Source organism: Myripristis murdjan, chromosome 12, assembly GCF_902150065.1.
Source record: "Myripristis murdjan chromosome 12, fMyrMur1.1, whole genome shotgun sequence".
In the NCBI taxonomy this organism is placed as follows: Eukaryota; Metazoa; Chordata; class Actinopteri; order Holocentriformes; family Holocentridae; genus Myripristis; species Myripristis murdjan.
Window position 1 is genome coordinate 14,341,365 of NC_043991.1, and position 21,696 is coordinate 14,363,060.

The following is a 21,696-nucleotide window of genomic DNA, read 5'->3' on the forward strand; positions in this document are numbered from 1 at the left end:
ACTCGCACACCATGGCAATAGTCAAAACATCCTTATTAAGACCAGAGAATCAAGTCATTTTCCAAGACCAGAGCACTCAAATAGCAGGATATACAGTATTAAAGATTTCCTGATTGCATTCTGATTGTGCTATTTTGGGTCTTCTTCTCCTCATCAGCTTACAGGATGACATAACCGTTATCAAAAGATAATAGTCAATCAAAACGTCAGGCATCACCCAGCTGTAGAGAAGGCACAGACATGTACTTGTATTTTGGGTTGATTTCTCAGAGGTCTGAGAATATATAAATATGGATTTAAGATTGAGGAGGAACTCAAGTACTGCAGGCTTCTCTCACACACACACACACACACACACACACACACACACACACACACACACATTGGAATTGCAATCTAAAAATCCACAGACAAGTAGAATGTACTAATCTAATCGGCCTGGTAATTGAGTTTTCTGTGTTTGTTTTGTCTGTATGTCTGTTCAGAGTTAGATCTCCATCCATCCGTATATACATACATTTTGTCCACTTTCTCCCTGCTCTCTCTTTTTTCCCTAATTTGCTGTTCCTCTCTCTCCCTCTGTCATTAGCTGCAGTATCCCTCCATTTCTCTCCCAAAACGCTGCTTCTCCAGTGCCTGCGTGGAGAGGGAGTTGAGTCAGCAAAAGACAGATAATTGGGGATGATAAATAGAAAGGAAGCGACACGGCAAACCAAAAATAAAATGGAAAAAAAAAATAGCTGTTTGTACACGTAGGGGTTTAGAGAACCCGTTGTATTGGGGAAATTGCCCATGAATAAAGAAGAAGTGTAGAGCGGTGGCAAATGCACAAAAGGGAAGATAGCACAGCGGTAAGGACGGGTTCATTTGTAGTAGGAGTCATGTCGCTGTTATCACATGGAAGTGATGTGTCTGCCATGGTTCCTCTTTATATGTGTGATGACGGCCATCACTAATGTATTTATGATCTGCTCACTGCTACTGTCTGTCATTACTCATCGTGTGTCAGGTGCCTAATTTTGTGCATTTCTCTCTCTCTCTCTCTCTCTCTCTCTCTCTCTCCCTCTCTCTCTCTCAGCTGATCTCCAGTGATGCAGATGGGGCGATCCAGAGAGCAGGACGCTTCAGGGTGGAGAATGGCTCGTCAGATGAGGTGTGTATAACAAACATTTGTACACACATGCATGTCCCATTCGCATCCTTGTACGTATTACCTTGTGAGGCTTTCCCATTGACATCATTCATTCACTAACCCCTTACCTGCCCAGTTTCTAGGGTAAATAAGAATAAATGTTGTGTTAAATTAGGTATTAAAGTCCAGTTCTCCTGTTCCACACAGTACCACACTACCAAGGGTATGATATTTCACTACCATACAATCTTACCATTTTCTTTAGCATCTCTACCTTTATGATTGGCCATTGATATGCTGTCAGTAGCCAATCAGATCAGGCATCAGCCCACATGGCACACACCACAGCACTGCCTGGCTGACTATATTTACATGGACTAAATTATCTAATGACTTAAAATTAAAATGTTAACATGGTTTGCTTAGAGGAGTATTCCCTTAATTCCCATTTACATGCAATGCAACAAAGGCCAGTTCAGCCTCACTCACACCAGTTTCCCTCCGGTATTCAAATTTCCCTCTCTTGTGTTAGTACCTCGATATACCCTTGTGGATGTATTCTTGAAAATCTTGCGAGACATTGCGCCTCAACTCGCTCTTGTCATGGATAAACGTGCAAGCAGATTCAGACAGATACAGCTTTTACAGCAAGCCGCTATATTTTTCACGCCAGCACAGACAAATCAGAGATACGGCTGGAGGATGCTCGGTAATGTCAAACACGTTTGCAAGAATTCACCACAAATCACAGGGAGAGAATGCGTTGTCTAGCTTTGGGTTGTCAAAAACTCTGTTAGAAAGTGATTCGAAAGTACGATTAAGATAGTGCTGAAATGATTAGTTGCCTTTGTCAGTTAAGGAATTAATCAACTGTAATTTTCATAATCATTAATCGTTTAAGCCATTTATCCAGTAAAAATACCAAACAGCTGCTGCTTACAGCTCCATAAATGCTAAGGTTTCTTTGTTTCATATAATTGTAAAATGTACTCTTTGGGGTTTTTTGGATACTGGTCTGACTAATCACAAAGGACATCAAAATAGAGTCTGATGACTGGTGACAGGCATTTGTGCGAGCATTCAGTGATTAATCAGTTAATCAAAAAAAATGATAGATTAATCAGCAATGACAATAATCATTTGTTGCAGCCCTAGTTTAAGATGCATGCCTTAAATGCCAGTAACCCTGCTAAAATCAAAGTAGTCCGCATGTCTTAATCAAAGTAATGCCAGGACCAGTTAAGGTAAGAAGGTATTGCTGTCTTGACATTATGATATGTTCTTTTTGAGGTTTTAATCGCCGTCTGTCTAACTGTGGACAAGATTTTGCGATAGTGTTGAGTCGCATCTCTATCAATGTAAACATTTTTTGACATTTTTTTTTAACTGTAAAGACACTTCTTGATTGGCAGTTTTAGGGGAAATTGGCAGCATGAATAAAGCACTTTTGTTATATTTTGAGTTTTTCCCCACCATTTCTCATGCATCATAGTTGCTTTTCATGTCAGTTTTCAGAAGACGGTGAATACCATTTCTCTGTTCATTGTGGGCCTGTCCTTTATTTCATTCAGATACATAACCTCCATTCCAGCCTCTTGGATGTCCTTGCTTTTGTCTGAAGATTTCACGTCACAAAAGATAGATATGCTCTTCGAAAAAGAGCTCAGACTACCCGCTTTTAATTGATGGCGCTCCTAGTACATCATGCTGAAATGATGACAACAGCCATAAAAAGATCAGCTCTAGCTCTCTCTGTCTGCGCTTTGGCTGGATCTGATGTTCCCACTCCAAATTGTATACGGTGTTGGACAGCTGCGTTGCGTAACAGTTTTGCACAGAGAAGATTGCAGTCACTCAAGCTGTGACCATTATGATGACAAGTTGGTGTGTGCATGTGTGTATGTATGTGTGTGTGTGTGACTCTCAGACTACGGACTACACCCCAGGAACCTGGAGAAGAACCGATGTCCATCTGGAGAACCCGGAGTATCACACCAGATGGTTTTTTAAATACTTCCTGGGAAAAGGTCAGTACTGCTCTGCTGCTCTCAGCAACACATGAACACACTGCAAGTATGACACAGAGAAAAATATCAGGAGGGCTGAAGGAGGGTCTGTATGTTGGTTCTGAGACGTTGCAGCAACAAAAATATCTTATGAATTTCTTGCGTGGTCCACATGACTTCTCATTTCTTATGTCGTCAGCCAGGTCCTCATGCTGTACCACTCTTCATTCAAGGCCAAAACTTGTTAGCATCCAGCCATATCCCCACTGAGAGTCTCAACTACACTGCTAATCCCATCCACAGCCCAGGGAGGAAGCCAGTGGAGGACACACAACCTCGCCAGACAGAGCAAAGGCTTGCCTCCAAGAGATAACACAATTAAGATCTGACTGCCGGCTTATGAAATGAGCATAGCACAGCGCTCTGCAGGCCAGCAGCAGCCATTCAACATGAGCAGATTCACAGGCTGTTAAAATGCATTAGATCAGGTCACCTGTTCATTCACCTTTCTAACCCTCATCATTAGCTCAGACTCATAACTTTTCTCACACTCGCCATCTAGGCTGCACAGCAACCTGGGCTCCTTTACCTGATTCAGATCAGGATGATTTACTTCAGCTGAGAGAGAATTTGGGGAAGAGGAGGAATGTGAGATAGGTGGATTAATAATTGTTCCCCGCAATTGAAGATCTGGGAAGGGACTATGTATTGGGCTCCATCCAGTCATCCATCTGTCCATCCGCCTTCCCGTCATGTGTAGTTGCTGAGCCTTTGCTTGCCTGTTTTGGGCAGAGTTTGCAGGAATGGTTGATTCTGACAATTGGGTCCGTCGTTGTGCGTATGAACCTCATTGCCCCGCCAAAGTGCCGCCAGCAAGCCAACAAAACCCACTGTTTCATAAACCTTTGGGGACTGATGAATTTTTACAATGATATCAGGTATCAACAAAATGAAACTGACTGGCTCACTACAGAGCCACTAACAGGCCAAAATGCCCCGCAGCTTCAAGCAGCAATGTCTCAGACACAGCATATCACACATACAAAAAAAAAGCAATTATGCCCAGACCAACTTGCACTAATCTTTACTTGTTGGATTAGATATAGAGATGCGCTTTTCCATCTCTGTCGCCAGTGGGTCTCGATGCATTGCCAACAATCTGATACATTGAAGATACATGAGAAGCAGCTACCAATGTGATACGATACGATTCACCCGTACTGTTATGCAGTGAGATTCAACTCAATTTGATTCAACACAGTGTGATTCAGTGCAATATCGTGCAGTACGATGCGATGACACAGTGCTGGTTTGTGTTGATCCTGATAGATCCTGACAGACTCCAGTACCAGGAGACAGAGAGGAGGGGACATTGCAAAAGCATTAATATCTCATCAGGAATCTCATTTATGAATATTGTGAAAGGCAATCTGTAAACAACTTTTTTGCATTAGAAACATTTTTGCATGAGAAACTCTTCCTGTGCGCTGATTATGCACGGAAAATGGGCGAACATTTTGATGCTGCCTTTTCCACGGTTGAAGCTGCAGGTGGTGTCGCTCACGCTCCCAAAGTGACTCCATGACGTCTCTGGATGTGGGTCAGGAGATTAGTGGTGCTACCTTTGTGTTTGCTGCACACTGCTGCAAAATGATTATTTGAAAACCAGCAGAACAACAAAGTTTCCCATCTCTCTTATGATATTCCCTTCACATTCACAGAAGTCCCTTCTACACATCTACTACACACCGCAAGTTATACCAATGTTAGCCGGAGGAGCTGTATGTGTGAACACACGTCTGCATGTTCCTCACTTTATCCTCCAGGCAGACAACAAGATACAACCTAACAGGTTCTAGGTAACATTGGTCTCAGGTGTACAGCCGGCTGTGAGTTCTAAAAAGTGCAACACTAAAAACAGATACTACAAAATGTTCAGTAACTTCACTCTTACACAGTGCAGTGTCCCCAAAATCCCAGACACCACCCCTCACCTAAACCGTACAAAGAATTTCCTGTAGACGTGAACGCATCTGACACAGACAGTCTCCTGTTGTGTGCTAGCCCAGACCCGATTCTCCACACATTGTGCAGACTTCATGTGTGACAACTTCTGGCGCACGGACAGAAAAAACAGGAAACATACGTATGCAGTGTGAAAATACCAACGGCAGTTAGTTGATGCCAAATATAAAACATGCATGTTGTATTGGGATGTATCAATACACAAAGGGGCACATTGATTTTTCCGTGATTCATTTCCACGATGGGACCCACACAGGCTGTCAATCAGTGTAGCTGCATCTTACACATTAAGCCCGGTGCAGTTAGATGCATCAGTGAATCTTCACAAACCTAGTTAGACAGCAAAAGTCACAGAGAGGAAGTGAGAAAAGCCTTGTTTCCATTGACCAGGATGTAATCATACTGTAGCGTCATTTGTTCAAAGTGACCGTTGCTGTCTCTAGAACCTGTTGGGACTGCAGCTCAACCTGGCCAACGTCGGCTGCAACGGACACATAAACGATTATCGACCCTAGGCCATTGATTCTAACTTGAGTGTTTCCTGTGAAGCATTCAGTTTCAGTGATACAGTAACGTGCAGCTTATTTGGCATCGGTCTCACCTTAATTAGGTGGAGAAGAATAATAAAACTCTTATCTTCTGTGATCTTCTGCATTAGGTCTTAAAATAATCATCGATTGTAATAAAATGTGCATTCTCTTCACTTGGTGCATGCTTGGCATATGTAACCAGGCATTACATAATAGCAACCCCTTAATGGAGACTGAAAGCCAGACAATGGAAGGTATGAGGAAATAATGAGAAATTGAAGGAGAAAGAAAGCGATAGATGTAGATAAAGAAAGGGACGGCAGTGCAGAGAGCAGAGTTCCTGTGCTTAATTGGGTTTGGAGGTCTGTTGTCTCTGGAGATGTTACCCTGTCAACCAAGGAGGGAGAGACATGAATGTGTAACTCTGCCGGTGTGTCATCAGGAGATCTGTGGGGGTGGGGTAGAAGAAACGAGATGAAAACAAAGATTGTGTATTATTTAATGTATTTTATGTGTATTTATTCTTTGCCTCCCTCAGTCCATCAGAACTACGTGGGCACAGACGCAGAGAAGAACCCCTTCTACTTGTCAGTGGTCCTGTCCGACCAGAACAACCAGCGGGTCCCTCAGTACAGAGCCATCCTGTGGAGAAAGACGGTCAGTGGACGAAGTCGGGACCCTGTGGGATCTTGGGATGTCACGATAGAAGAGTTTTGGTCGATAAAACCAACACCAGTGACATTCCACAATCCTCAATAACTGATTCAGTACAACAGCACAACTATAAAAACTTTATATAACAGAAACTTTGTGTTTCAAGTGATTACATATACAGTTGTCCCTCACTATAACGTGGTTCACCTTTCGCGGCCTCGCAGTTTCGCGGATTTTTTTAGTGCAATTTTGCATGCTTTTTTTCTTTTACTGGACTTATTTTTCTACGAAGGTTTGAACTTTGAGAGTGTTTAAACAAGAGAGAAAAGTGAGAAAATGTTAATGCCTTTCTGAGAAAAGTGTATAAAGTGTGTAGTGAGGGGTTTTACAGCCTTAAAACATCTATAATAATTGTAAAAAATAAAGCTGACTACTTCGCAGATTTCGTCTATTGCGGGTTATTTTTAGAACGTAACTCCCGCGATTAACGAGGGACCACTGCACAGACATTAGAATAAGAGCACTAAGTCACAAGTGCAACATTGGCCGACAGCCTTTAAAGGAATACTTTTTGGCAGAATCTGGACGTCCACTGGTTCACTTAGCTTAGCATAAAGACTTGAAGTCTATGGGAGTCATTAGCCTCGCTCCATCAAAGTAAATAAATAAACCTTACAGCAGCTTCAAAGCTGTCTTATTTATACAGTGTATCATGTGTGTTTGAAATACACATCTTGGAATTAAAAAAAAAAAAAAAAAAAAAAAAAAACTTGAGATGTTTCAGGAGAAGTTAGATGGTGGAACTAAAACCGCCAAACACATGCATCCCTCTGTCTGTTGTAATGATCTGTACGCGGCTTTGACTTGCCACCTGATTTCTGTGACAGCCTCAGTGCAATCGAGACAACATACCAAAAGGTTTGTTCCTTCATGATACAGACTGAACCTTTATGTTTTACTATTAGCAGACTCATTTTTTTTTTGCAACTGTTGCTTGCCTTTCTGTGACTCACCAGTGTCTAGGAGCAATGCTTACCCTTACCTGTGTGGCTATGTGTGTGTGTGTGTGTGTGTGTGTGTGTGTGTGTGTGCATGTGGTGACTCATCACAAAGACCTAGTTACCTCGAGTCTAATTTTGGCCTCAAGCCTCATCTGAAATCTAATTAGAGTGTACCCTCACCGCCTGATCACATTGATTTGTCTTATCTGTGTTTGTCACAGTCTTATTGGTACAGGACATCGTCATTGAACAGGACAACTTCGTTTGGTTTGAACTGGTTTGGTTTGACATGGTATTACTGTGGCGTAATCCATTCTGTCAAGATCCCTCTATGGTACAAAATCAAATGACATTCTTTGAAAGACTGGGGCAAGATTGTCATACACGAGTTACATGCGATTCTAAAGGATTCCCCATTCTCACTCTGAAGAGGGAGGAACTCGGCAGAATATTTGAGCTTGTAAATACGTATTTTTTTAAAACAACAACAACAAAAAAAAAAAAAACATTTTGCTCGATTATCCCCTCCAATAGCTCAGGAAATCAATTTTGATTCACAAAAAAACTGTTTAGAAGAGACATTTCCCGGAGGAAAAAGATTGGAAGCTGCTATGTTAAAAGTTGTTAATCCCCTGTGTCGTTCTTGTTCCCTCAGGGCACTCTGAAGATCAGCCTCCCCTACAGCCCCACCAAAACACTATCAGTCAAGTCAATCCTAAGGTGAGAGCTTTTAAAAGCAGCTAAATACAGACACACATCTCACACACCGGCTGGGTAATGGCCATGTATCACGATCACTTCTCACTTTTTACAGTAAATGTACCAGAATTTATTCAGATGGTTGTGCTCCTCCCTCAGAAAGTATGAGTAAATCCGCCATTCCCTGCAGTTTTACAATTATTTAAACATATTTAAGTTGTGCTTCGATTACATTTCCAAGATAACCTCTTCTTTATCTTTTTTTTAAAAATCCTGTTCAGTGTGTTGGCAGGTACAGAATTAAGTCAGCTGCCTCATTTGGTAACACTTGAAGAATATTTTATTGCCATAAAGAATGAAAGAAAGAGAAGAAACAAAATCTATTTATGAGTATCTTAACATCAACATGCAGTTTTTTTTAAATAGTCAGAATTTTGTAAAAGGCAACTTAATAGTGTTCAAGAGTTAAAAACAAATTTGTAGATGATCCAGCTGTGTGAAGTGGCACATCAAATGGTTTTGTCTCATATTCAGAACACATGTGGTCTATTGAAATATCTATCTCTCTATCTGTTTTGTACAGTATTGATCGCCCTACTTTAAAAATTGATTTTAAGCTTAATAACTTTATTATAAGGCATTAGTACTTCAACAGCAACAGTTGTTAGGTTGTGAAGACTGGGTCACATAAGAGAAACTTTTTTTCTTTGCCCATATTTCCACAGTTAACAGTATTTTTGATTTTCTAAACAATCTGCTCCATCCATCTCTCAGTGGCGTCTATTTTTAGGTGGAGGCTGGAACAGAGCACTCAGTGGGTTGGAAGGGGGGCGGGTAGCTTTACTTAGTTTTTAATTAAATGTTGATTGGAAATATTCAATTAAATGAGTTGAAAAGTGGGCGGGCAAAAAGACGACTTTGAGTAAACACACAGTGATTTATCATGGGACAAACAGGAAGATGAAATTTTAAAAAAGAATGGCTAGAGGTATGACAATTATAAAAAGATGTTCAAAATATATTCCCAACAATCTAATTACACAGCTGATGCAGGCTGTAGTATTGTCACAATTAGACTATTGTTCAGTTATTTGGTCTGGCACAACAAACTGCAGGTAATGCAAACCAGAGCAGCTGGTATTACTCTAAGCGATACTTAATATGCATAATCATTTATCAATGTGGAAAAATAGGTTACGCTACTGATCTATATATAAACTGGTGCAATGCAGAAAACAGCATACTACCTTCATTTCTGATTGTCGAAGAAAACAAAATATTACTCAAGAAAATGTTAAAATTGTATTTGTGATGTATGATGTGAATAGTACGTTTGTGTAATGTTTGTCTATGTATGTGTATAGGCATGTATCTAATGCATGCTGTAATTACATTGAATTATATACATGAACAAAAATGTATAACCTTATTTTTACAGAAGTATGGGGGCACATTTACACATACATATGTTTTTATTTCAAGCAAAATGTTGTGAAAATGTTTATATGAACCCCAGGAAGAGTCGCTGCTGCTGTTGCTGCAGCTCGTGGGATCTAAATAAAAACAAACAAATGTACACCATATACACTCATATACACACTGTCTGTGCTAATATACTGTCAACACCCTGAAGCTGATGGCATCTGAGCAGCATGGCAGATATAATGAGTGAGTCGGGACGTCGTCATACCAAAATTTCTGTAGTTCGGAGTGAAATTCGGTGACTCTCGATACGTGATTCAAAAAATCACACTATTTTATTTTAATAATTTAAACAAAATGCAAGCAGCAGTCCACATTTTCTGGTATTATAATAATAGACTGGCATTGTCCATAAATCTATTTAGAAGAAAAATGAAAAAGAAAAATGACTCAGAACAGAATTATTGGTATCTAACATATGCATTTATTGATGTAATGTTGGCTCATGGGATTTTTGGCCTTGGTTATAACTATTAAGAAGGGTTCTAATGATTTATTGATGCGTTTTTTGAGATACGTTATTGGAGGTATGTTATTGGAGGCTGCCTTATAGTAACTTGGTGTTTCTATTAGACATGGGGAATGTGATTAGTTGCTGACTTCCACTCACTCACTATTTAGATTGTATTCTCACTAACCATTTGCCCGATGAAGGTCTAGCACCAAAGTGTCACATTAAATGTATCACTGCAAGTTAGACAGTGTGCCAGAGTTTAATTTAAACTTTTGTAATAAAAAAAAATGTCTGCCTACACAGCAACACCCAGCAGTGTCAGACAAAACTGAAAGCCACACTTGTATTCCTTATATAAAAAAAATAATAAAAAAAAAAATAAATAAAATAATAATAATAATAATAATAATAATAATAATAATAATAATAATAATAATAAATAACACTTTAGCAGCATGTTCTGACACTAACCTACACAGCTTTACCACAGACCGTTTTTAAGGTCCTTCCCAACGTTAGTGTGTTTCTTCCTCTTGTGTGAGATGATTTATGACATTGTCTGCAGAGCTGGTTCACCAGGCATGTTGATTTGTCTTATGCAGGTGGGTGTTCCCATTTTCATTTAATATACTACAAGAAATAGAATTTGAACAAGTCATATAGTCTCATATTTAGTGTTGTTGTTTTTTTTTTTTTCTTCAAATAAGTGAGAAAAATCTGCCCGTGGGATGAGATAATCTCACTTGTTTCCAATGCTAATCAACTTGCTTCTATAATTTTCTTGAATCAAGTGTCATTTTCTTGTTATTAGTAGGTTGATTTTCTTTGTCCTGCACTGTTTCACCATTTTCTTGCACTGTTGTTGTTCTGTTTTGAAAATTTTGACATTGACTTTTGGGGAAATTAAATGAAATTAAGCTGGGTCGCTGCAGTAAGGACTTGGACATGGTACACACTCTACTAGGTGATCCACCAATATTCCCCCAGCATAAAGCAAATTATGATCACTGGAGAATATAACTTCCTGAGGCTGAAAGGTGTCAGCCTGCAGACTCTGCAGGAGTATAAATGTCATGTGGCACCAGAGAAATCCCCCGTATCAGGTCTCCCTCATTTCTCTGTGTAACCCTTCGGGCTGTATCTCCTCCATCTATCGTCACTCTCCCCCCGCACTGTTACTAATCCCTCCCTTCCTTCCCCCTTTTCTCCACTACCTTCTTCTCTCCTTCCTTCCTCACCCTCCTCCTTTCCTTTCTCACAGTGCAATGAACATGGACAGGTTTGAGAGAGGCCCCAGGGAGATCCTCAACCCAGAGATTCAGAAGGTGAGCACAGTGATGGAGCAGCAGCTAATTGTTGATGAAATATTGCATCGGCGTATCTGGTGCCAAATCGCTCCAGCTCCACCAGTACTGTGTATCTGCAGGAAGCATAGGAAAAAGCAACTGATATCCACTCTGTCATGTTTACATGGACGGCTGGTCACAGAGACTGATACCTGTTATGTCCTATTTCCTCAGGATCTGCTGGTGTTGGAGGAGCAGGAGGTATGACAGTCAAGCTTCATATGATATTTCTTCCCAGAGGCTACCGTACAGCTCACTTTTGACTGTTGTTAGTAAAGATTCAGGACTGCGAATACGCTTAATTTACAAAAAATGTTATTATTTGTTTCGCTACCCATTCAGCAATTTTCTCAGCATATCAGAGACACCCATCAAAGTCATTATCCTGCATGAAAAGTATTCCCTGAATAATAATATTGGCATTGCTATTGGTGTACTTTCCTAATGTTACTGCATGTTTATGCATTTAGCCACTGTTCCTTTGTAATTGCATAGTTAATGCAATCCTCATGTTGGGTAATTATTGTCTAGGTTTGCCTTTGTCTTTATTGCCTCAGTAGAAACCAATAATAAGCCCTACATTTTGCATCTGTGTGCGTTTTTCATTACATGCAGTTGGTTTGGTTCATAGTTATTTGACTGTTAACAAACAATGAAATGATAATTAGTAATGTGTATTAATTATCAGTAATGATATGCATCTACATATAAGATAACTAAGCAATGTTCAACACAGAGACATGAGATTTGGCTTTGATCATATGCTCACACACACCATCGACAAGCACATTATAATACAAATGTAGCGTGAATGAGGTTACACACAGAGGTGGACAGTAACTGAGTACATTTACTTGTACTTTAGTCCAGTTTTGAAGTTCTGCTGTTTGACTGTAATATTTCATTCTGTGCCATTTTAAACTTTACTTTTTAAAACACAGGAAATGTCAATTGTTTGATTTAGTTTTTCCCATTTGTAAATTTTCAGGGTTCTGTCAACTTCAAATTTGGTGTCCTGTATGCCAAAGATGGACAGCTCACAGACGATGAGATGTTTAGCAATGGTAAATGATGCAAGTCCTCCTTTGATTTGAATCCTCACAGTACACACTGCAGTCAGAAGATACCAACCGAGCAAACGTTTTGTGTGTTTTAGAGTCGGGGAGTGAGAGCTTCGATAAGTTTCTCAATTTGCTAGGTGACACCATCACACTGCAGGGATGGGCCGGCTACCGCGGAGGGCTGGACACCAAGAGTAAGAGATCCCACATCTGCTAAATGACATTATTTTAGTCCTTTTCTTGTGTTGTAAAGCAATTTGGGAGATGTCTTCATTCATTTTGCACAGCTTTTCCGCTCTGCATCCTATTGCATTTCTCTCAGTCATTTTCTCTCTCTCTCCCTCTCTTTCTCTCTCCCTCTTTCTCTCTGCAGATGACACTACAGGAATGAAATCCATCTACACAGTGTATCAGGGCCATGAGCTCATGTTCCATGTGTCCACCATGTTACCTTACTCTAAGGAGAACAAACAGCAGGTGTGCAGTGTGTGTGTGTGTGTGTGTGTGTGTGTGTGTTCATATGACCCTGAATTGCTCATTATTCAGTAATGCGTATTTCCATCATGCCAGAAAAATACAATACACAAATGAGAGAGACAAAAAAAGCGGCTTCGAACTAATGGGGCAAGAACTTTGTTGTCTTTTTTTTTTTTTCGTAACTTAGATTTTTGTTGATTCTTTTAACTGTAAAAAAAAAAAAAAAAAGTCTCTTAAGTTTCTTGTATCTTTAAAGTACAAGTTAGTCCTTCCATCCAGCCATTGTCTCTCGTATAGAGGGTGCCCACAGCCTTGTAACTGCTTTTTTACTCGCTGCTAATAATACTTTAATTAAGCACCAGTCAGATTTCCTGGCTCAGATCAGCTAAGTTTAGTGTCTTACTCAATCCGGGGTTCTTCATGTCCAAATATTGCCTTCAGCACAATCCATACATCATTCCGGTACTTCTCCATCTTCTTACAGCTCCAAAACACATGGACATGGCCAACATTAATAACCTCCAGTATGGTTGTTGTTTACAAAGAGTTCTACTTTTAAACTTTGGACGTATGAAATATCTAACATTAATTTTCCAGCAGAATTCCTTCCACATCTTTGAGTTTGTGGTTGAAGGTTGAATATGTCTTACATATGTGACATATGAAGCCATGTGTCATTTGATATATCAGTCCCAAGTACATCCTCATATTTTTCATTATGATATTCGCTCACATATTTCTACGTGCTACCAGGCCCTTATATAGGTCTCAGCTTATTCTGCTGTTTCTTGTTTATACGCTTTGCTAAATGTCCCGATCACTGCAGTCGCTTCCTTCCAACAATACTTTTTTATCTGGTTGTCGAAGAAGTCCCTTACTTGGAAGTAGGGCTGTGATGGTGCAGATTTTTACCTACCATGGTGAATAAGCAGCGAATGAATGCAGTTTAAAAAAAGCAAAAGCCGAACAGGAGGCTACAGGCCCATGTCTCTGGAACCAAACCTCCTAGTGACTCAGAACCAAGGTCCGCCTGAACACACTGTTCTTTGTCCTGTGCCTCTATGCGGATATAAAATGTTGATAATTTTGACATTGGCAAATTTCACACATCTCAACTTGCCTTTTGGCCCATACAAATTGCTGTGATGACACTGACAAGCTCAACCCGGCGGTCGGCATCACATAATCATGGTAATGCGGTTATCGTCACAGCCCAGATTGTTTTACAATTTCAAAATACTGAATCTCCCCCGCGTACATATCACTGTGATACATTTACAAATCCACGCTAGATCGAACCATTTCTCCCTCCTGACACTCCTCTTATTTTTTCCATCCTCTTTTGCTTTCTCTTCCTTTCTCTCCATGCCCCCTTTGCCTCTCCATCTCTGGTCAGATCACTTACCTCTGGCCAAGTTGGATTCCTCTGGCTGTGCTATAAAATGCACACTACTATGAGAGAAATGGCAGTGATTTTAATTGCTGTTCGTTTGGCTTACGTCAAATTGCCTCATTTTCAGTTGGTCTTATTATTTTTGGCAGAGAAAAGACTCTACTGACTTAACTCTGCACAGAAGGGAAGCCAGTGTTGTGGCACCTGACTGGATGTGGACACTTTGTAGATAGCAACAGAGACTCAAAGATTTTTTTGCTTTCCCGGAAAAAAAACCTCTGAAGTGCCAATATTAATGAGAATGATTTAAAAGGGCTGTTTGTCGCTGGATTTGCGACATAATTGGATTCCTTGAAATAAAAAAATTCTGCCTGTCGGTAGTGAAAACAAACACTTTACACCCATAAGCTCCCTCAGCATAAACAGTGCTGCTTAAGTTTAAAAGCAGAGCCCGTCACACACAGATTCATGGCGTTCCTGTTCGGTCGCTGACTCTCATCGTCCATCTCTGTGCTCTGTCCTCGCTGCCAGGTGGAGAGGAAAAGACACATCGGAAATGACATTGTTACTATAGTTTTCCAGGAGGGGGATGACGCCTCTCCGTCCTTCAAGCCCTCCATGATCCGGTCCCACTTCACCCGTATCCTTCACATGGAAAGTGGCTGTCAGCGTGGCAATTACTGACACTTGGTGACACGCGGCGGCTCCGGCTAACGAACGGAAACCAGACCTGAATACTAACACCTCCTCCTTGGTTCTTATAACCTTGAAACCATATAGGGCTGCTGTGTTTAACTCTGAAAATGTCTTTCTGTGTCTCAACTATTGTTACGCTGGATCCTTTACTTCACCTCCAGATATTTTTGCATTAGTTAGGTATAATAGCCAGAATGACAGCTACAGGTGAGTGTTTTTAGTTAAGTTAATGCAGTGGTATGTTTTTGTTGTTGTTGTTGTTGTTGTTGTTGTTGTTTGTTTGTTTGTTTGTTTGTTTTTTTAATCTTCAGGGTTGTCAGAGACTCAGATCTGTTGACTCTTTCAAGTTGCAGCTCAATGCTCACTTTTCCTCTCTAGCTTTTTTGTCATCTTGATTTGTATGGTTATATATTGTTGTTGTTGTTGTTGTTTTTATTCTGGCAGTGTCATGTTGTTGTTTAATATTTGTGTGTTTTTATGTACTCTTATGGGCTTTTGTGAGTAAAACCTAATAATAACCCTCATTAATAAATGGTTAATTGATTAATTAAACATTAGTTAATAGTTATTTTATCGTTAACAAACAATCAAATTATAATTAATAATGTTTACTTATTAATTCTTTATTAATGATGGCTTTTATAAAGTGTTAACCCTTTGTGCTGCACTTGGATCCAGTTGTTTTTAAAAGTGCTTTATAAATGATTATGTGATCTACCTCACATTCAGGGGGTGTAAGAGAAGTGACATTCCTGTTCTCTGTCCCAGGTTGAAGATATTTTCTGAGGAGAGCGTTCCGCTGTTTGGACCCCCTCTCCCGTCTCCGCCTGTGTTTACTGACCACCAAGAATTCAGGGACTTTTTGTTAGTCAAACGTAAGTGCCAAGAAAAGCGTTAGAATGCATGTCACAGCCAAGAGCCATGCCACATCTTTTCTCTCTGTCTGTTATGTTTATTAATCTGCTGCAGTAATCAATGGAGAGAAAGCCACACTGGAGACCCCGACGTTTGCCCAGAAGCGCCAGCGGACCCTCGACATGCTGATCCGCTCGCTCTACCAAGACCTCATGCCTGACCTGCACAAGGTACCGCCGGCACACCCAGCCTGGATTGACTCTCACCTTAGACTAACACGGCCTAATCTAGTCTAATCTAAGCCACACAGGCCTGTTTTGGGTCCATTCTTGGAAGGACATTTTACTTTTTGGCCTAGTGTGCTGTGGTCCTCTCCAAACTCCTGTTGTATCTCCAGCCACTGGCAGCAAGTGTGTCTGCTGCTCTGTGGCGTTCTGCTCTGTTCCACTGCAGCCCCTGCCTCTGCATACTGCATCACACCGACTGGATACTACTGCAATGCTGTCTTTCTCAGGAGGGCTCGCTCTCCTCACATCTCTTTTGTTCATATTTCACTTATTTTTTCCCTCCTTCCTCTGTTGCTGCTCACACAGCCGCGGTCTCGCTATGCTGCACTGCTGTTGTCCTAACCCACTGTCAGGGTCAGCCTCTCAGACCCCTTTCTGCTTTCTTTCTCCCTCTGTGCGTACGTGTGTGTGTGTGTGTGTGTGTGTGTGTGTGTGTGTGTGTGTGTGCCTGCCACATTTTGCGTGTTGTTGTTCCATGTGTAGGTTCCCTTTTCTCCCCAGAACATGCTAAACCGACGCTCTTTCAGCGATGTCCTCCCGGAGTCTCCCAAGTCGGCACGCAAGAAAGAGGAGGCACGGCAGGCTGAATTTGTCAGAATAGGGCAGGTAATGCAATCACAAGCACACAACCACACACACAAACATGGACACAAATACACACATATGATGAGCCAAGAAGCAGATGTCTACAGTGAGCATTGAACCAACACACACGTGCACAGAAAGTACATTGATGCAGCAAAACTAGAGCCCTGCATGAGCCTGAAATACATGCGTGACCCCAGCTTGTATCACAAAGCCAGCCAAGCCCGACCTTAAAGGACCAAACCAGTGATTTGAAATATTTGGCCCATTTACTACAGTTTCCCCACATTTTACATTGCAATGAACCATTCTGCAAATCATGCGGGGTACTACACATTTTACAGCACATAATCAAAATCCCTCAGTTTTCAAATTTGAATTTTTGGTTGAAGCACCCACCTTATAATGTTCTGCGTCTGCAGCTAACAAAGTCGTCACCATTCATAAACCACAGAGCTGATAATTGCATGTGTAAAGCAAACGTTGTCACAGGGACTATTTTCTGGTGGAGATACGATATCACTCCGCCTAATTTCAAGTCATCAAAACACAACAGTGCTGCTAGTTTTAGGAAAACTAATGTGGACGACTTGTGCAGCCAACACTAGAACAGCCTACAGCCCCCACTGTGTATTGTTTGTACACATTGTTATGTCAACAATAACATACATAGTCTCAGCCTAAAATTTAATTTCCCAAAGCCCGACCCAAGCCTAATGTCTTCAGTAGAAAATGAGGCCAAGCCCAGCCTGAACCCTCTGATAGGATTGGGTCCTGTTGGGCTCAGATGGGCTGCAGATCTGCACATAGAGCGGTGGACACACACACACACACACACACAATGAGAGCAAAGAGGGTGTAGTTTCAGGTGTTCGACATGTTTTAGCATAATGTCTTTCATCTAGAATAGAATAGATATGATTCTCCTGTCATGCTCACATTTTGTATTTTAGTGTGTGAGAATACCCACACTATACCTTCACTAGACTTCACTTATTTTATACATGAGGATGTCACCACATTGATACTCATCTCCTCTGTAGTGTCTGCGCATGTATCATGCCTTGAAAGCAGACAAACCCGAGCTTAGTCTCATGTAATAGACGGCCATAGCAAGTGCCATAGCAAAAGACGAAATGAATAAATCACTTCATTTTCAGTGAAATTGAGCCCACAGTCACTATCAGCGCTGAGCAAAAACACACAGACTGTAGAGGACTACAGCACTAAATATACGTGTTCATTTTTAACAGTGTGTCTACGGAGTATTGCTCATTTTTGATCAGCACTCGATGCTCCATTATTTTTGTGAAAGGCAAGGCTGCAGCTCCACAAAAGCACCACTTGTTGCTGGCTGTTTTAACAACATCCTTGACTTGTCTGGCATCGGCGCGCACATCAAAGGGCTTTCAAATGCAGTGAATTCACTACAGCTGAGGAAATCTGTCTTTTTGTTACATATCTCCTGTTTTATTTTCTTTATTTTTTTTTAATCATTTAGCTGCTTTGGTATTTGGTGTTTTTGTTTTGTTTCCTTAAGTACTGAAACCTGTGGCAAAAAGCGGAGTGGAAAGGATATAGACAAGCAGGCAGGTGGAGTCTCAATTAAACGAGTTGAATTATGACAAAATTCACACAAAATACAGAGAGCACAAGCATCGCTGACCGGTCCCTTTCTGAGCTACAAATTTGGCCGTTTCCATTCAGATATCCACATACCAAGGCAGACTGGGAACAGTTGAATCAGAGCCATGGGCAGTGAACTGACTTGGCAACAGCATATTACAATCATTTCTTTCACTGTATCATTGTTTTGATTATTCTGCACAACAATGATGCATGAAGTAATTAAAAAATACAAAGGCCCCAGAGTAGCAATTTTTGTTATCCATAAAGAAATACATATCCAATGAAAATATTTCAGACCTTTATGGATCGTAAGCCCACATAGGTAACAAGCTGTACCTGTGTCCGCCAGGCATGAAAACATAAAATCATTATGTACATAATTATATAATATAAAATAAAAATAAATAAAATATATATATAATATATAAAATAAAATCATTACATTTTACAGATTCTGAGAAGGTGATCCATACCTTCATTTCCATAAGCTTAATTAGTTTAGGGTATTGCAGTGAAAAGACCTTCTTACACTTCCATTTCATGCAAAATGCAACTTTCACAATTTTCACTGGTGATAAATGACATAGCTGCTGTACTTTGGTGGTTCTGGTGCTCTCTGGTGCGTTCCTCAGTCTAGACTGAAAACAAAAGGTGATCAGGCGTTTGCCTTTTGGGCATCTACACAGAGGAGCATCACTTAGCCCAGCAGAGTCTGTGTTTTTTAAATCACTTTCCAAGACACACTATTGAGACTTGCTTTTAAGCGATTGTTTCCTAGTTGTTTGTTGCCTTTTGTTCTCTGTTGCCATTTGTGTTTTGTGCCTTATTTATCTCGCTATCTATAAAGCACTTAAACTCCAAGCCCCGGCATCTGCGCCTTGTGCTGTGAAGCATGAAAACAAAGAGAAGTAGACCTGCTGATTTATTGGTTAGCCAGTTTCATTGGGCCAAGCCAAGGCCTGTGACTTGAATTAAAGTGACCTGCTGTGTTCATACTCATCATGATAAAATGTCACACTTTATGTACATAAAGATTTCATGTTTTCATGCCTGCCTGTAATTGTTTCCTATTTTTGCACCCACCTGCGTAAGGCCTCAGATCCATAAAGGTCTGAAGTCTTTTTCATAGCTCTTAAGTGTAACAGCTATGCTCTTTCTGTCTTTTACTATTTCTTGTATAACTGTGTTACAGAATTTTCTAATACATTAATGTTAAATCTTCTTGCTGTCCATGGTTATGAGTCAGGTCCACCCAGACTGCTTGTTCATGTTGATGTATAAATAAAAATTAAGTTAAATAATTTGTAGCCAATCCAATCCTACATAACCAGCATCATCAGCCAATATCATCCTCAAAAATAAAATAAAAAAGTGTTTTAGATCAGTTAAATGGCAAAATTGTATACTATTAGATAATATATTTGGATCCCTATTCCATAAAGTGGTCGCTTATCTTCCTGGGGCCATGCAAAAACAATAAAAACAGCAATAATTAAAATCATACTGTATCAATGGCACAAAAAGACAAAAACATGGCAAATGTAAAGATCAGTAAATAATAGCTCTGCATATGAAACAAAAATAGTAACCTACAGTGAAAACAAAAACATCATTGTCGAATACGCAGCAGCAAAAAGCAAACAATCAACAATGTGGAGACAAGAAAAAAACACAATAATATCTTTAAGAAATTCATCAGGCCTTTGATCTGGGCCAGACAAATAGGTTCTGTATTCACCACGGATTCAGCCTGGGGGTGTCTATTTTTCGAGAAGGCTGCTAAATGTGCTAAAGAGAACAAAAAAATGCATCAACGTCCTCTAACGTGAAAATTCCTGAACATAGATCAAGTGTAGCCTTTGACGCTCCAGGTTGGCATCTCAGGCTCTGGTTTTTAAGAGTTTAGATTGAAGTAAAACACAAGAAACGAGGAATCAAACACCATCTTTATCATACGGGATTAACAGTTGAGTTTGCTGTGTGTTACTTTCCAGGCACTAAAGCTGAAGACCATAGTGAGAGGAGACGCCCCTACCAGCCTCGTTACCACAGGCCTTTGTAGGAAAGAGGTGAGAGCAACGTGTTTTACGCATTATGTTGCATCCAGTTTTGATGTTAAAGCGTATCATAAACTTGTGCCAATGCAAATAGATAATAATTCTAATGTGTGTTGTCCTGTGTGTGTGTGTATGTGTGTGTTCTGCAGCCATGGGAGTCCCAGTCATTCTGCAGTACCTTCCCCTATGAGATGGTGTGTGCTGACTCCTGGGGTCAGTCTCTGCTGGTTGCCACGGACACGGCGGGAGTCATGCTGTTAGACGGTGAGGTCATCCCCATCGATATCACCCTCTGTCCTCCAAAATAAGACTCAAGCCGTTCATTCATTCATAGCCATCAATACTCCGCAGAGAGCCAAGGTCAGTGACTAACATGATGATGATGATGATGATTTCTGTGTTTCAGGCCCTGATCCGGCTTCGTCCAGCGCCGGTGAGATGCCACACAATCCCTGCCCTCCATTGCATGCTTGGCTGCACGTTGGGTTTTGTGCATGTTACTGTGTAGTCCAACTGTTTGGCTTAAATCTGATTAAGTACAACTCAGCACGGAAGCTTTGGATGTCTACAAATAGTTTGACTTTGGGTACCAGCTGTGAGAGATTTTAACTGCTGTTGCGTTGTGCCTCAGAGACGCAGACGCTGCCCCCGGTGCAGGTGTTCGACAAAACCATGATGGTGAAGCAGATGCACGTTCTCGAGCCTCAGGACCTCCTTATCACCAGGGCTGACAAAGGTAGGCCCGGATAACAAGGAGGAAGAGGGGGAGGAGGCACCATGTGCACCATGCGCCCCTGATGCTACTCTTTCTCTGTTGCTCTATCACTCATCTCTTGCTTTATTTGAGTATTTGCGGCTCTACTTTGTCATTATTTCCTCTTCTTTTTTTATCTCCCTCTCCCCCCTCTCTCTCTCTTTTGTCGAGCACTTGCTCACCCTCTCCGTCTCCATTGCTCCAGTGAGCACATTGATCTCGCATTGTGATCTGAGGAAGCTGACCTATAGAGAACCAATCCCTGTGGGGGTTGTGTGTATTTGTGTGTGTGTGTGTGTGTGTGTGTGTGTGTCCATTCGTCCTGCAGGACCGGATTGACCTATTGAATGAACTTCCTACTGTTTTGTAAAGCAGAAGTGGAGCGGGCAGTAAGGGAACCAGACAGCAAATACAGGCAAACACACAGATGTAGATCGAAAGGAAAACACTTCAGTTAACCGTATAACATCTAAAGTATACTCACAAACATGGTGTGTAGTATTTTAAAAAAACGGAAGCACTTGTCATTAATTATGCAGCAAAGGATGAGCTCTCCTCACCATTGACAAACAG

The 21,696-nt window shown here is 40.8% G+C and overlaps 1 protein-coding gene across 5 annotated transcripts in view; it reads left to right on the forward strand.

Annotated features, from left to right (window-relative positions):
- Positions 1 to 21,696, forward strand: part of garnl3 (GTPase activating Rap/RanGAP domain like 3) — a 75,159-nt gene that overhangs the window by 41,832 nt on the left and 11,631 nt on the right. For 3 of the 5 annotated variants that reach the window (XM_030065883.1, XM_030065886.1, XM_030065885.1), the window contains exons 3-20: positions 1,079 to 1,153; positions 3,060 to 3,159; positions 6,232 to 6,350; positions 8,004 to 8,068; positions 11,245 to 11,308; positions 11,504 to 11,530; positions 12,318 to 12,393; positions 12,486 to 12,584; positions 12,764 to 12,867; positions 14,792 to 14,900; positions 15,118 to 15,163; positions 15,725 to 15,831; positions 15,926 to 16,041; positions 16,582 to 16,704; positions 20,307 to 20,381; positions 20,519 to 20,633; positions 20,776 to 20,802; positions 21,001 to 21,105. In XM_030065883.1, the coding sequence (XP_029921743.1) occupies positions 1,079 to 1,153; positions 3,060 to 3,159; positions 6,232 to 6,350; positions 8,004 to 8,068; positions 11,245 to 11,308; positions 11,504 to 11,530; positions 12,318 to 12,393; positions 12,486 to 12,584; positions 12,764 to 12,867; positions 14,792 to 14,900; positions 15,118 to 15,163; positions 15,725 to 15,831; positions 15,926 to 16,041; positions 16,582 to 16,704; positions 20,307 to 20,381; positions 20,519 to 20,633; positions 20,776 to 20,802; positions 21,001 to 21,105 (1,552 nt within the window). The remainder of the gene's footprint in view (positions 1 to 1,078; positions 1,154 to 3,059; positions 3,160 to 6,231; positions 6,351 to 8,003; positions 8,069 to 11,244; positions 11,309 to 11,503; positions 11,531 to 12,317; positions 12,394 to 12,485; positions 12,585 to 12,763; positions 12,868 to 14,791; positions 14,901 to 15,117; positions 15,164 to 15,724; positions 15,832 to 15,925; positions 16,042 to 16,581; positions 16,705 to 20,306; positions 20,382 to 20,518; positions 20,634 to 20,775; positions 20,803 to 21,000; positions 21,106 to 21,696) is intronic. The other 2 variants (XM_030065884.1, XM_030065887.1) reach the window with 1 other exon arrangement.